The sequence below is a fragment of the Melopsittacus undulatus genome, chromosome 2 (genome assembly GCF_012275295.1).
Source record: "Melopsittacus undulatus isolate bMelUnd1 chromosome 2, bMelUnd1.mat.Z, whole genome shotgun sequence".
In the NCBI taxonomy this organism is placed as follows: domain Eukaryota; kingdom Metazoa; phylum Chordata; class Aves; order Psittaciformes; family Psittaculidae; genus Melopsittacus; species Melopsittacus undulatus.
The window spans coordinates 116,381,199-116,397,974 of NC_047528.1; the positions used below are offsets into that span (position 1 = coordinate 116,381,199).

Consider the following 16,776-nt stretch of genomic DNA (forward strand, 5'->3'; position numbering starts at 1 on the left):
CCCTTCCCGAGCGGAGCGCACCGCCCGGGCTGGGTTTTGGCGTCCTCCCTTGCCTTGTCGACTACCCCCCTCTAGCGCCGAGCCCGCCGCATGTGACCTGCGGGCTGCCGGCAGCGCCGAGGCGAAGGGGCGCTTCTCGCCCGCCCCACACTCCCCTCCGGAGGGCGGCTGAGGAGGGGCCGCCGCCCTAACGGCTCTGCCGCTCCTCCCTCCGTCCCGTTCCCCCCCGCTCGCACCGGGCCGCCCGCTGGCTGGGAGCGCGTTCCGGAGCGCCCCCGGCGCGGGGCCGCGCTGGCCTCCCGGCGGACCCGGCACCCGCCGGGCTGGGTACAGCGGGGCGGCCCCGCGGCCGCACCGGAGGGAGGGAGCGATCGTGCGGCGGACGGCAGGGGAGCGGCACCACCACCAGCACCGGCACCAAAAAACTGCATTTGGCTGCGCCGCACACAAATCAGGAGGGAGCAGCGAGCATCACACCAGAGCCGCCTGATTTCTGATTGCTCCGCGGCACAGGAGGAGAGGCAGAGACTGAGAGGGGCGAGCGGCAGAACGGGGGACGGCGGAGGGACTGGGGATGCTGCCCCACAAGTTTCCTTGATCCCTTCAGGAGCGGGAGGAGGCGCCCGGCCCTTCTCATCCGCCCGCCTCGGAAGCTCGGCGGCGCGGGCGAGGCGCTCCACCGTGGGAAACTGACGGCCCTCAGCGCTGCCGCCGGCCGGGGATGTGGGGGGCCGTGGGGTACGGCCGGAGGAGGAGGAGGCTGCTCCAGCGAAGGAGGCTGCTGAAGCTGCTGGGAGCGCTTCTGCGGGGCTGAAGGTGCCATCGGCCGAAACCGGCGGAGGGAGCGGGGCGAGACCCCCGCCCGCAGCTGCCCCTCGAAGTTACCGGAGCGCTCCGGGCTCCCAGCGCCGCCGCCCTTGGCGGCAGGGCGGTCAGCGGGGTCTGCCGGGGCCACCGCCGTGCTTCGGGACTCCGCTGGTGGATGCGCCCGGCCCGGCCCGGGCAGTCCCCGGCGGCTCTGCAGGCAGCGCAGGACGCTGGTGAGGCGGAGGGCGAGGACGCCGCGGCGGCTTTGTCCGCCGGCCTGAAGGAGGACGGGGAGCCTCGGCGGGCACCAGCCATGGGGTGTTGTGAGGTGAGGAGATTGCTCTGGAGAGTCGGCCTCTTCCTCCCCCTGCTGACAGCGCGCTCCGCCACCGCCGGTCACGTCGCCAGCAATCACGGTAAGAGCGGCCGAGGTGCGGGTGCGGTGCGGTGCGCTCCCGTCAACTTTCCGACGGCCGCGGGGTGCGAGGGACAGGCGAACGGCTGCCAGAGGGGAAGGGGTCCGCACCTGTGCCCCGTTGCGCTGGTGCTGCCCAGCCCGGGGAAGTGGGGTGGCAGCCGGGGGTTGGGGGGCTCCTCTCGGCCTCTCCTGGCCGCGGAGGGGTGTAGAGGGGAGTGTGGGGCCCAGCGCTGCCCTGCGGCCACTGCTTCCTGCGCCAGTGTCCGCGACCCCGCGGAAGTTCGGTGTTTGGCGACAGGGAAACTGGAGGGGTGAGGTTCCGACCCCACCGGGCGGCGCTGGGGCCCGGGAGGTAACGTAGCGGGAGCCGGGACTATCGGGGCATCTGTGAGCTCGGCAGAACCCCCCCAGCCGCTGAGGCTTGTGATTGAGCGGCCGAGCCGCAGGTAACCGAAAGTTACCTCCCGGCGAGGTGGAGCCGTCAGCTTTTTACTTGAAATATGGTTTTAAGGTTTTCTGCATTCTGCGGAACGCAAAGCGCCTTCAGAGTGGGTTTGGGAGGGCTCACTGCGCGTTAAGGGAAATTGCTGCTCGTCAGCGAGCTGTTGAAAGGTGCCTGACTGTCCTTATCGCCTAATTTTTACGGGTTACGGTCTGATTGTCCGAAAACCCTGCACGTTTGAAGTCTTTGTCACAGGTGCATGCTCCTCAGGGCTTACTCAAGACAGTATTTAAATTCCGTCGGTTGGAAGGCGTGTGTTAAAGAAAAATGCCTCAGGATTAAAATGGGAATCATCCCATTTAGAAAAATATAAATGCATAGCACATTGTGGGGATATGAAGTTTTGTTAGGAAGAATCGGAAAAAACTCCAAAACCACTTATAACTTCTTGTGAAACATCGTGTTATATGTTACCGGCCATCTGGGTAGAGCAGAGCATTTCCTTATCTGTTTGTTTTATGTGCATCTCTATTTAAAGTTATGGACTAGGTAGGATGCATCTATTTCTAAATTAGGAGAGTCTGTCCTACTTTTAATACTGGTTTTGTGCAATTTAGCCTTCATCTAATGGGGTATTAGTGTGATGTGAGTGAAAATATGGGAACTGAAGAGGTAGCCCTAATGTTGCTTCTGATAGAAATTATTTTACTTATTATTGAAAGGAGAGCTGAATATGGCTAAGGTGGAAAGTAATGATCAGACAAGACAAACTGGTTTTAGTCCTGAAGTATTATCAGATATATAGTTCATACGTTTTCATGCTTCTATAATCTGTTTTCAGTGTTCATTGTATCTGTATGGGTAACAGTTAGAAGAGAGAATAAAATACCTAGAAAAAAGGAAAATAGGGTAGTACAACAGCAAATACTGCCTGCAAATACTGAGCAGTCAGGGGCAGCTACAGCAGGGATGCTCCAAGTTTGTATTGTTCCTTTTCCTCTTCTACAGTGCATGTGATGAATAATTTCAGTTTGTAATTATATAACATATGGTCATATCAATGCTATAATAGATTTTGCCCTTAATCATGTCTTAGAAGCCGTTGGATTCTTACAGTAGCACAATGCAGTTTTCCTTTCCTGTCACTCCATGAGTGCATGTTATTCTCTGCCACATTACCACAAGGCCAATCATGTAATGTGAACATGGTTAAAAAAGGTAATCTATCTGCTCTGTTATAAAATAGTCAAGACACAGTACATGCATCACAGGTAAAGGCTTTTTATATAGTAGTTTAAGTGGGATTATATTTCTAGACTAGGATTTGATATTCCTGGGATTAAATGAGTAATGTTTAAGTGGTGTTTTAAAGAAGAAGGTGAAAAACTAGGGACAGTTAAGCCCAAAGGAAAGTCTGTCAAAGGTGAAGTGGTTTTTTGATGTTGACATAACTTTTCCCAAGAAGTTCAGGTTTTGCCTGCATAGAGCACTGATGAATTACTGAACTTCTGAGTAACTGCTCTTGCTGTACCTTGTTTCAAAACTTCCAATGAAATGAGTGACTTATCTTTGGTACTGTCACTGTACCATAAAAGTCAAATTAGAAACGTGTCACTGAAATCTGGCAAATAAACTCTCCAAACAGGTGTAACTCATCAAAATGCACATCAACTGAAAATTTACTAAATACAAGTGCTTTAAAATGCACTTTCTACCGCATTAATAAGATGCTACCAAAAGAGTTTGCTGTCTGTGATGCTTCTCTCTAAATATAGGAGTTGGATGAAAGAAAATCAGTACAAGAAAGAAGTTCCCCATTGTGTAACCACTTAAATGTGTGAGTTTAAAAAGCTGGTTATTAACATTTGGAATCCCAGCTGTAAAGAGTATTTTGAAATCTAGTGAGGAAAAAAAATCTTTAATTTCCATAAGGTGATATTTTCTGACTGTGCATCTTGGAAACATGTTTGCTGCAATTGCCATTGGGTTTTTACTAATAATGCTAGTAATTATAACTTAGCTTGGCTTTACTCTCTGATACATTTTGTTTCTCTTTGGTGTTTACAAACATAGCATTAGTGCTAAATAGCAAAGGAATGTTTTACTTGGATTTCTTGATGGTTTGGGGCAAAAAGGTGAAAGGGGAATAAGTTTATTATTCTAATTCGGTAACAGACAGCCCTTCCACTTAATGGATTTGCTCCCATTATTAAAGAGGGATTTTCAGAGAATTAATATACTCCAGTTGTATAATTTATTACTGTGTTGGGATTCATCTTTTTGTTTGTTCTTCTCAAACAGAAAGATAGATTTGATGTACATATATATATGTGCATATATATATATATATATATACACACACACAGTTCCAAGACTCTTAGGTTGTCATTCTTCACCCAGTAAATCAATGTGTAGTGTCTTAAAGTACCTGTAGCAAGACAGACACAAACAATGCTCTCAACATGAAAGTGAACTTACTCATCTTAATTGTGTGGTAAGGTCAGAACCAAATTATGACCATGCCAAGGGCTCTTTTTTTCTGCTAAGGAAAACCTTGTAGGTAGGAAAGACCATAGAGCTGCATAGGAACAGTGTACCATTGCAGCCTGAAACAGAGCTGCTGGAAACATAAGCCTAAATTGATGGTGTAGGGGGAGTGCTTGCATGTTCATCTAAATTTTCATTATCATATCCATGACATCCAGTTATGGACATATTGCATCATTATGCGAGATTTCAGCCTGTGTTATAAGTTTGTTCTTTGATTGCCAGAGCACAATGACTTGGGCAATTCCTCTCAAACCTAAAAATACAGATAAGAGCATCTGAACTTCTTTGTGCAAAACTTGTGGGATCTTTTAAGATACAAGTTGCATCAGGTTAACAGCTCAGTTGTGTCCTGTGTAAAACACGCGCCTGCGTGTATGTTTCCACATATATGTAAATGAGAAAAGATTTTTGTACCCTGGCTTCTTTTAAGCTGTAGCTTAAAAGATAATGGCTACATAAGGTAGCCATTACATGTCACCCTACAATTAATTTGTGAAGTAAACTGTAGAACTTGAAGAGTTTATAACATGTCACGTCTGTCAGTGAGCTGTAAAAGGAAGTTGCTTTTTCAAGTTACCGGGTATCTGTGTATCTTGTCAGATTATGCAAGGCTGGTCTTTTTATGCTTCCTTCTAAAAGGCACTTGTGCTCATTTTCTTCCTCTTACAAAAAAAGTTGAAGTAAGAAATAATGTCAGATGTCAGTTCTGAAATTCTTTATAGCCTTTATTTTCACAGTGATTACACTTGATGTAAATTGGGTAGCTCAAAGTAGGTAATAAAGCTTTTTGATTCTGGTGTTAAAATCTCAGGCAGATTACTAATGACCTTGAGTTATTAATCAGTTCAAAGAAGTTGGCTTATTTTTATTCACATATTTATTTTTACATAAGTGCAATCCATCACAGATAAGCACTCTTTTTGAATACAGCACTCAGAAAGTTCTTGTAGCAAGGAGACCAAGGACTAAGTGTCTGTAGAGACTGAAATTCTCTCTGAGTGAAACTTATGTTTTATTGTTAGAGGATATCTCTTACTTAGAGGACTTCTGGTCCTGTCAGGCTGTGCTGCTGCTTATACTGTACTTGTCCTGGTGGATTCTGCTGCTTAGTTACCCAGCTAGTAGTTTTTGTATTTACATCATTATGGAAAATGAGAAAACAAGCAAAACCCCTGCACTAGAAGTGTGTCATTCCCTTTTAAGTGTGCAGCTAAAGTCATGAGCAAAATAGTAGTTTAGTTTCAAGCTATTAAGACATTTGAAAAAGATTTTTACCTCTTTGTCCCACATCTATATAGACTTGAGTGCTAAATGAAGACTTAGCAGCTCTGGCAGTTGTAGATATGCATAAAATGACTTGTTATCCAAAAGCCTTGATCTGTATGCCATAAGTATGAGATGAACAGATTTGCAATTAATGCCTCATGATATATTCCTGGTGGTGCATTTGGCAGCACTGAGTGCTGTTTGGATGTTTTGTTAATTTGTTTTGGACAAATGAGAATGATTGGTATGGAATGAATAAATATTTAAATATGTATGGCTTGAACAGATACAGTTTGAAACCAAGTCGGCACAGTAGCTCTCATGTAATTTGAGGGTGGCGAAACACCACAGAGGAACTAAAGTGTTTCCAGACCTGTTTATATATCATTATAAAACTTAGCCTTGTTGAAGAAGGAGGCAAGTCAAAATCAAGCTAAATGTTATAGGGAAATAAGGAAAATCAAGCGGAAGAGAAGAGCTGCCTGTTACTGAGCAGTGGTTTTTCCATCTCTAATGATTTATTCAGAGATCAGTGTTTCCAGTTTCAGTCAGCATCTTGTCTGCATCGGGAAACAAGCCACCATAGTTCCTAGAAAACAGACTGACACGGGTGCAGAGGGGATGACTGTCCTGCATCTACCTACTCTTCCGAGGTCCTTTTCAAAGCATCTGCTGCTGTCTGCTCTCAAACTGGCCTTCAGTATTGGATCAGATAAACCTTGGGTTTGATCCAGAATGACCGTTCTTCGCCTCCTATGAGTTTAACAGTTAATTTTTGGCCAGACAACACTTCTTTTGGCAAGTCAAATAGTTTACGAATGAGAGAAGGTAAAAGCATGTAGGAAACTAATTTTCTTATGGAAGTCTCCTCTGTGTTTCCAGATACATATTTTTGAATCTAGTTACTTAGATCTGACCTCTGTTTGAGGGTTTGTTTAGGGTACCAGATGTTGGACTTCTCACTTGAGAACTTTAGGAAAGTGTTAAAGTTCAGTAGATTGTATGTAAGGTACAGAGTAAATTAATATCCAATTTGTTGTTTTTTTCTTTAAAATGGAAAGGCTAATATATGTTTAAAATCTCCTTTAACTGATTAGTAATATTTAGAAACTGATATACATGTGCAGTGTGAGAAGCTTTTTATTGTTCTTGTATCCGAGTATATCCTAGCTATGTTAGGATATGTTCTTCCAGCTGTGTATAAGATGAGATGTTTCCATTAGAATCATTGGATTTCTGTAACGTAACATTGACACAAAGAAAAGGCTGACCTTTTGTTCGTTATGCCTCTTTACATACTGAAAGAGACAAGTAGGGAAAACAAAACAGTTGTCCAGAGTCTATCCTGACCTTCAGGAACCATGTTATCATGTAGGAGAGGTCAAGAAAAATCTGTTGTGAACAGTACATCTTCAGAAGTAGGTTTTGAACTTGTAAATGATATGCCAATCTTTATGGTAAGGTGTTGACACAAAGAATTGCTACTAAAAAGATTTCTCTTATGTGATGTAAACATGAAATTCTTTAAAGGATTTCTTTCTGGTGCATAGAAATCAACTTGCTCAACTTTATGGGAATGTGATTTTCCGGTCTTTTTTTTTAGATGATTCTCTTAATTTTGAGTGCCACTTCCTTACTATTCGATTTTGTGAACTTGGTGACTTGTGTAAAATTCAGGGTTTTCCTATCAATATTTGTTTTTTCTTAGTTGCAGAGGTTTGTATGAACTGTTAAAAACCTAAAGATCTCCCTTTATTTATTATTGTTATTTTCAGGGCTTTTAAAATGCATTTCTGAATGCTTCTTTTCCATTTAGCTTCTTATTCCTCAAGGTAATCATCATTCTGTCTGCTGTTGTAATGGTGCCAGAGTATTTCCAGACCATACAAAACCCTGGAAAACTTATCAGTGAAATTACCTTCTGCTGGTTCATTTCTCTTGTAATCCCCTTAGTCTTCCAGTCTACCACTTACTCCAACAATCCTATACTTGTTCCAAGTGTGCTTTCATTATCAACCTTACAGCACCTTCTTCCTACGTCTAAAGTCCATTCAAAATAGGTAGGCATTAAAGAAAAGTCACTTCAATTAATCCCGCATTCATTTGTAACGTAAGCACTAATTTGAGTGTCTTACAGGACACAGCTTAGAGAGCAGTCTTGGCTTTAAATCACATAACTGCGTGGTTTATATTGATGTCTGAAGTTTGCTAATCCATTGCATTAAAACCAACAATCCAAAACCATCCCAACAAAACCCAAAACAGAACCCCTAAAGTTTTTCCTGCTTAGGAAGAATATTCTGCTGATTTGTCTCACCCACAACACAGTACTTATGTGTGTTAACGTTTCTATTGCTTACTGGCTTGGATGTTTGTATTTGAACTATATTCCATCATCCTGCTAAAAACCCATAAAGGTACTGAGTATCTTGACAATGGTGATAGTTCAATAAATAGAGAAGTATTAATTTCAATCAATGAAACTGGTTTATGATGATTTAGGTAATTACATAGATAATAAAAGCTCCCCAACACACTCAGGCAATGCACGGGTGTGTTTTTCCGTAGCTTACAATACTGTTTTCTACTCTTTAAACAATTGTTTTATAGTCTGTCATAATACGCCTCAACTGTTAAGCCAGCAGATACTATTACTTTGGTTTATGAGTTTATTCACATTCTATATACATACTGCCTCAATAATTATGTGTATTTAAAGAAAGCAGCAGTATTTTGATCTCTAAACTAAGACTAGATTTAAAAAGGGTGTAAAATTCTCATCTGACATGTATGTTGACAGTCCAGTAGGGCGAGTTTTTAAAAATCAAAAACCCCCACATAGATGAGGAAATTAGATTGAAAATTTAATTTCCTTTCTGTAGAATAATCTGAGGGCTTAACATGTATTTTGTCTCTATATATGAAAAGGTTGAATTCATGTTTAACAACCATTCTGAGATCTTGATTCAGTTCTTGAATCAGTCTTGAGTCATTTCATTATTAAAGTCATGAGATACAAACCACGGTAGGATATACTGTATGAACTTCAAACACAGACTTGAAATAAGGTGACTCAAAATAAAGAACTTTAGATTTCAATCTTTTTTTTTCCTGTTCTCTGAAAATCTGTGAGGAATAGGATATTATAAAATGTAATCCTTGTTTTTTTATTATCCCATTGTTCTCTGACCATAATCCCTACCTTTTCCCACATACACTTCTCTACCAAACACCACACAGTGTTTCAAAGTTCTGTGTTACTGTGTATTATCTCTGTGTAAAGCATGAGACAAACTGAAGTTGTGAGGAAGGATTCAATCCTGATTTTGTTTGTATTACCCACCAGAGTGGGCCATGGTCATTCATTCATTAGCTTCATGTCTCTTAACATTTCCTTACTGTAGTGTTGGTGTTGCTTCAAATATTCTGGAAAACATGGGGGTTAAGGGAGGCTAGTGCAACATAGAAGCCTGTACATGTTTTCCGGGATGCTGCTGTGGGGAAGATGCATGATTAAGGCTGGTCCATGGATCTCTTTTCCTTGTACCAGCTCGTGCAAAACAGTCCCAGCATAAGAAACATGGAAAAGGTCGGTGGTCTTTTCCTCTCCTTTCACCCACTTTTGCTTTTTCTCTCTTCCACTCACCCCCATGTTGTATGTGTCCATACTTTAAGATTCTACTTAAAGTCTCTAGGAAAAAACAAGAATTTAAAGATGTAATACTCTTTATTCTAAGAGAAATTATTGGTTTAGAGTTCCTCCCTTACAAGAGAGGTGATTTTATTTGTTTTAAATGGACTGAATGCCAGGCAGTGTGTCTGTATTGAAGGTGTCCCCTGTTTGCTGACAGGCTCTCCAAAAAGAGCAATACCAGATTAATGAAGAATGCATGGGAACTAGAATGCACAGCAGCTCGTCATAGGTCAGTGCAGCTCTGTTGGGTAGCATAAGCAATACTTACGAGATGCACTAATATAAGCGTAGCAATCTAGGGTGAAGGTTTGAATATATAGATCTTTTAACTGCATTTATAATAGAGCATTCCTTCATGCCAACATGTTTTTTTAAATTATGGAGGTTTTAGCTTGGAATAAAATCAGTGCTGTGTCACTTCTGTGCAAAAAGAAAGATGGGCAGTAGGCACCACCTGTAACAAACCGCTGTGAAGGTTCACATACAGAATGAGGACAGAGTAAAAGGTGTATTTACTGGGAGCTTTACCATCTCAATCCATTTAATGGCTTCTGCACCTAGAACAAAAGGGGAAAAGTCACATGCAGCAAATAGTATCATTGATGCATGTAATGAGTGATTTGTTTTGGCTGGGAACCCTTGGTTAGAGTGCACTTGCTGCTGTAATTTGTGTTCTCTGGCTGCTGGTTGCTTCTTAGCTTAAAATAAAGAAAGAAAAGAATGAATTGGAAAGCGTTCCATAAAATAATGTGCTAGTGTTTTAATCTTGGTAAAGGTGATTATCTCTGAAATTTTCCAGGTGAGTTTTCCTGGTGGGTGCCAGGTGGTGGTTTAAAATCAAATTCTATAGGAAAAATTATGCTGAAATTTAGAATTAAATAGTTCAAATATATTTTTGGACATATTAAAAAGTATGAAAGGAGACCTAACAATTTTTTCCCTGTAGTGCTTTCATTCTTTGTGGCTGGAAATGGACTGCATGAAAAGCATTTGGTTGAGGCATTTAGATTTCAAAATGTGGTTTGAATCCCGCACTTCTGCAAAGTGGGACCATATGAAACTGCATAGTCCTTTAGCAGCCAGACACAGCAAGGTATGAAGATCTTTGAAGGCAAAGTAAGGGAAATATAAAACCTGTGTCTCTGCTAGATTGCTTTTGTTTGTATTACAGAAGTTGCAGAATGCTTACATGCCAGCATGATATAGTAGGAACACCCACTCTCAGAGGGATATGTTAGATTTAATCATTCAGTTTAGTGGACTTTATTTTGTAGAGGACCATTTAATTTAGGTAAACATGAATGCTGTTAGTATCTAGGACAGAAGAAACATGATGAGAGGTGTGGCATGTGTGAGCTTCTGAAACTTGCACATGGGCTGTCATCACTCTGATGGGAACCCAAACTCTGTTGCAGGTGATGACAGTAGGAGTGTTTATCCTGTGATTTTCATATATGATAAAAAAGGTGATAAAATGTCAGATTTCCAGACAAAGAATTTCAGACATAATTAGATTAATTTGCTTCTTTAATACAGAGAAAGTATCTCCTGCTAAGGATAATAGTTAGCTTTTGTCAAATGGTTCTATTGGAAGTGATAAGGATGTGTTGTATTCAGAGGAAGAGGAATGATTGTGTACACTGTACAAAGAAAAGAGGTCTACCAGAGAGAGGTATTGTATGAAAACTGCTTCTGAAAAGATCTGGGATTGTAAAAGTAAGCCAGGAAATCAGATGGTATTTTGTGTCATGTTAATGGTTCCTCTTGATGCAGGTGAATATAATGATGTTATCATATACTCCATTTTTCTATAGGCTATCTAAAGGGCATCTCATCTAGTGTAGAGAAATGAGTGCTGGTGGCTGGAAGGAGTCCAGCATTTCCTGTTGCAGTTGTTTAATACATGGTTCTGTGCAAACAGTCTGCATGCAGTTATTTTTTGAGTGTTTAATCTCTTCTGAACTATTATTTTTCGCAGTATTCTTTTGAATGAACCTTCTGTGTTTTTATAACCAACTCTACTAAAGAGAAGAGTTCAAGGCCCAAGCTTTTAGCTTAGGTGGCTGGTTTGTGACACCCTCTGCGTATTTCAAGGAATTAGTTTTTCTTGTGCAGAGGTAGATGGTTTTCAGTGCCGTCTTCAGCAAAACTCATTGGGTTTTCGTTTTTGGTGTGTTTTTGTGTGTGTTTTTCCTTTTTCCTTTTGTATTTCTTATATTTCTGTGTATAATTAAGTTGTTCTCTGCTAAGAACACTTTGATGCTATTTTAAAAATCCATAATATATGAAGACTCAAAGTGAATTTGTACCACACAAATTAAGGATCTGAAACTGTCTTGCCATTTTGTGTACCTAGTCTCTCACTGACCTTCCTGAGGTCAAGGCCTCAACCTCAAAGCAGAAGTCTTGGCCAGCTGGCCCGTGGAGCTGTTTGGCACCCACAGACTTGGGAGCCAGCTATCTTTGACATAGACCATGAGCCATAGGGAATACTTCAGTTCTGGCTTTTCCTAATTTTTAAAGTATGGGACTTGCTAATCCCAATAGGATAAAAATGTAGTTAATGCAAAATTTCCTTTCCTCTTGCAGTTTTTATGTTCTAAAAACTTCACTTTTTCTCTCTATATATAATTTGCATGAGACAGTGGTTTATATAGATTGATGGCGTAATCCTCTAGAAATGATCTAAATTACTTAAGGCACTAGAGGTACCATCATCCCTGGCATAATCATCAGACAGTAATGAAGGCATGCAACTTGCCAGTAGATTATGCTAAGCAGCAAAGCAATTTTGAAACTTGCAAGTAAAATTGCCTCGATTTCAGGCAACACACCAGGGTTGTCCTCTCTAGATTGAATAAGAGCTCTAATGGTCATGACCTCCCATTCTGTGGCTCTTTTTGTTATTTAATTGTCCTTTCCTTTCTTCCCTTTTTTACCTTTCTTAACCTCATTCTTCCGCTAAATGGCTTCTGCACATCAGTGCCCACAATTTCCTTTTTATTTCTATTTTTTATGGTTCCATTCCTCCTTTTGCCGCATTTGTTTGCGGATGTTTTTTCCCCTTGTCTTTCCACGCTCTCTGAGCTCTGGGTGAGATCAGAGAATACAGATGAAAGTGTTCTGTAGTTGTTGATTTGGAAGCCAGAAGATCCAATGACAGGACCATCTTGTGCAGCCTGGCAGTCTTAGTATGGAGTATGCTTAATTCTGCTGTGGTAACAGTATCAGCACAGTCAAATTGATATATAGAATCTGTTAAGGATGGAATTCCCTAAGCATAAGTAAGCTTTGGAAATGCCAACATTTCAAATTTCCATAGTGAATATGTTTAGCTTGGGTAACTAAGCTTATAGCAGATGACATCAGTGAATGTATATCAGGATGCTTCAGATCAGAAATGCAGCTGTTCCTTAAGTAAAGGTGCAAAACTTACTTTCCTTCCTTTCTCTCAGTCTTGGAAATGTTTGAACAGGGATTTTTTTATTTTTTGGGGTTTTTTTGGGGTCTTTTTTTTTAGTGGAAGTCCACTTCAGATTTGACCTGGAACATTTTAGTTCGGGAAATATTGAAAAGGCAAAAAATGATGTTAAAAGATGAGAGAGTTAAGTAATATGAGCCATAACCATAGTTAGAATTGAAGTCCCACTTGTAGCCACTTTACTATTTTGTTCCTTTCTCATGGCACCCTTGTTGCCACAGTACATCAAGAGTTCCACTAATGCTTAGCCTGTTCATTTTACTAGTAATAATTTTCCTTACTAATTTTGTAACAAGTAGTCTTGATTTTAAGTAATGTCCTGAGGCCTCAGCATTAGTGGGTTTCCATTATATTAAAGCAGATTAGGGAATTACTTTTAATAACTATACTCAGATATACTTGAGAGGTGCCTCAAGAAATAAAAGCTGCTTGGAACTGGTGCCACAGATGGATATTTTGAAAACAAAAAAGGAAATTAATAATAGAATAGGCTTGATTGGATGTTAACATTTAGAACTGCACATAGATAATGTTAAGGCTTAGTGACAACAGGCTGTCATCTTCCTGATTTACGTTTGAACCTCCATTCTTGGTTCTGGTTGATCATGGTACATACACTTTAAAGGTTAATGAGCATATAGCTCCTCTGATTGTTCAGGCTTACGCATGAATGGCTGAATGTTTTAGAATCCACTTTGTTCTTTGTGGAACCCAATTTGTTCTGGGTTGTGGTTTCTTTTTGTGTGTGATATTAAATTCCAAGTTGCTTTAATGTTTTGATGAATTAAAAATAATGTCTGATTTTCTGTCTTACCTTCCTCTATACACTTGTTTTATTCTACTGTGATTTAAGCATAATTGCACCTGACTTGCATTCTTTTTAAGGGAGAAGAATGTGAGGATTGTGGTCTTTAGTTATTTCATTTCTATAAATATATCAGTGATCCTAACAAAGGGCATTGTTTCATCTTGCTATGTTGTTTTTGTTCACTATATCTATCTGCTTATTCCTGTTTTGTTTTACCTTCCAGTCAGTTTTTAAAGCAGAGCAGTATTTTTACCTCCCTGCACAGGATTACCAAGTTGATCTTTTCACCCAATCGGCCTTTGCAAAAATTTAAGCCTTTTCCAGTTCATAACCAAAAGTGACTGAGAAGTCCCTAGAGGCTTATTAACCCTGCCTCTCTGCCTTTCAATTCCAATAAATATTTTTTCCTGTTCAAATAATAGTTTGGAAAAGAACCGTGTGTTGGTATTACTCATGAAAAGCTGAAGATTCTTTGGAGTTTGCACTTGGTTTTGTATTTTTGATCTAAAGCTCACTTTTGCAGTTTGAGGGGATCATGTCCTTGTCAGCAAGTTTGCTGATGGCATAAAACTGAGAGGAGTCATTGATATGCCAGAAGGTTGTGGTGCCATCCAGAGGAACCTTGACAAGCTGGAGAAATGAGCTGATGGGAACCTCATGAAGTTCAGCAGAGGGAAGTGCCACATATGTCACTGTTTGGTAACTACATACGTAGCTGTTGACAGAATCAGATTATTTCATTTGTCTAAGGGGCTCACCTATGAAGTTGAAAGGTCCCATTGATTCATCTGAAATTCCAGAAATAGGGGTGAATGAGAAAATCCCCACGTAGCAATTTTATTTCATAGCACAAAAATAATACACTGGATATCCGTTTGCAGACAGGGATGACTGAAGTGAGTCATCTGGAACTGCAGGCTGGTATGTAAATAAAATTAAGGACACTGCAATTCAAAGGTGCAGTCTTCGGTTTATATAGAAGTCATAAAGGGAATGGGTAAAACTGGAGTAGCTGCGTTACAGAACTCAGGTTTAAGTATCAGACATTTACTACATGATGCTGATGATGTGGAGTATGAATGATACTAGTATCACAGTGTATCAAAGTAATACTGCAGACTGGGAATAGGAAAGAGTGGAAAAGAATTGTTAGTTAGGGGTTATTGCTGTTAAGGAGAAGCTTGTTAGGTTTTGGTGGGTTTTTTTCCCCTCTTTTTATTGTAGGAATTTTGTTTTAGAAACACTAGAACTTGATTAAAATCAATACTGGGGTTTGGGTGAAGTGCTCTGATGCCCTGTATAAGGAGAAACCTTTTTGTAGGTGACAGGTTTTTGTGTCTTGCTCATATTCTCAAAGTAAGACCAATTGCCACCATCTGAGCAGATAAGAATTTTTTAGCTTTCCAGGTCAGATGAGACTGCCAAAGCAATTTGTGATTGGAGATTTTTTTCTTCATTTATAACATATAATATACTCTCTCATTAGGTTCTTATGGACTGCTATTTTAGTCAAGGAAAAAGGAATAAACCAAACTGAAACTGCTATAGGCAGTTTCTTCTTAATAACCTTCACTTAAGCATCTGCTTTTCATGTTACTGTATTTGAACTTTTAAGTGTGATTATGGATGCTTGAGTCTTTGACCTAAGGAATTCTTTCTTTCTGTTATCTGGTGTTCTCATGTCCAAATGAGATACGATTACACCAAATTCAGTGACTGCATTGTCCAAATGACCTGATTATTTGAGCTGCCAGGAAGTAGCTCAGGTTGAGTTCCAAGTTACGCAGCATGCACAAAAAATGACTGTGAATGTTTGAGTTTTGGGGCCTTCACCACATGGAACATATGCTAAAAGTTATTTGGGTCTGGTTTAAACAAAAACTATGAAAAGAATTGAAGGAGTAGTCTGGGTATGAAATGCTTGATGAGTCAAGTAAAATTCTTGCTGGTGGGCTTTATGGGGGTAGTATTCTTTGAGCAGAGGTAAACATTTATGCAGCTGTAAGGAACATAAATATGACTATTATTGCAGTAAAGTGGTACCATTTATAGCTGAACTTCCTAAAATAGCAATGGGCTGTCATTTTTTTCAGCTAATGAGATGGAACTACATTTTTTATAAGGGGGAGGAGCAAAAAGGAAGAAAGAGGAGAAAAAAAATCAGGTTCTCTTGATTTTCTTACATGACTATTCTAATTCACAGAACTTTGGGTTTAATTTTAGCAGGAAAACGTAATTTGTTCAACAATGTCATTTGTAGGTGTAGGTGTAGGCATCCATATCTGTAGGCTCCAAGCAGGTTCTAGAGCTTTTTTAAAATAACATAATTTCAAAAGTATAATAAATAAATTAATTCCAGCATAGGGAAGGGAAGAAATGTCATCAACTTGAGTCCATTGATTCCACTTTTATTGCTCAAAACTGCTACAGTTCATAAAATGCAGTTTTACAGGCTATTAGTCCATAATGTGGGTTATGTCCTTTGGAGACTTGCGTTAAAAGATAAATGCAGTAGTTCAGAAAGATCTATACTGCGGTTCTGGGAAAAGGGTTCAAGAGTTATTTGAGTGCTTTTTACTGTGTTCCATAAGGGAGAGGTTTGGATGGGAGAAGTAACTAGTGGCTTCAGAGACAGGAAAGGAAATTAGCAATGGGAGAGTCAGTTTGTTGTTCAGCAAATGGCTTAATTTCCTTGGAGGTGAGGAAAACATTTTACTGTAACAGAACTGGCATTGAAAGATTGTTCTTTAATTGATCTTGACCAAAAAAAATGCTAGCATTTGTGTTAGTGGCACATGCTAAGACTTCTTACAGTGCGTTGAGAGCCCTTGTTGACTGTAACTGTAAAAGGATTGGGAAAGAGCTGCTATCACAAGCAAATGCCCCCTGTGATGCTGTATAAAAAAGTGATTTCATCTTAAATCTATGTAAGTGATATTCCCTTATTGCTACTATTGGGAAGTTGTTCTGATTTTCAGTGCTATGAAATTAAAATGCATTTATAAACTGCATCTATTAGTGCTTATTATTTATGCTCATGCTGGCAGTGTCCCAGAGCTTAAGAACATCTTTCCATTCTCCAGTTTTATCCAACGGCACTGTTGCAGGAGGAGTGATATCTCTTCTTTTGGGTTTTGGTATGCTGTTTTCACCTCTCATTCAAGAGACTTCTGATCACTCTCACAGTGCCTTTGCTTGTTCTTCATCCCGTTTTAACTCATTCTTTCTCAAACAAAGGTGTCCAGATCCATATGCAAGCTTTGCTGGTGAAGTTTTACTGGTGCTTTGTGCAATAGTAGTAATTGCATTA

At 40.5% G+C, this 16,776-nt stretch overlaps 1 protein-coding gene across 2 annotated transcripts in view; it reads left to right on the top strand.

Moving 5' to 3' along the window:
* The first annotated feature begins 1,120 nt into the window (after positions 1–1,120).
* The window catches only part of EPHA6 (EPH receptor A6), a 436,532-nt gene continuing 420,876 nt past the window's right edge, over positions 1,121–16,776 (top strand). For both annotated transcript variants that reach the window (XM_034072841.1, XM_013127941.2), the window contains exon 1: positions 1,121–1,223. In XM_034072841.1, the coding sequence (XP_033928732.1) occupies positions 1,121–1,223 (103 nt within the window). The remainder of the gene's footprint in view (positions 1,224–16,776) is intronic.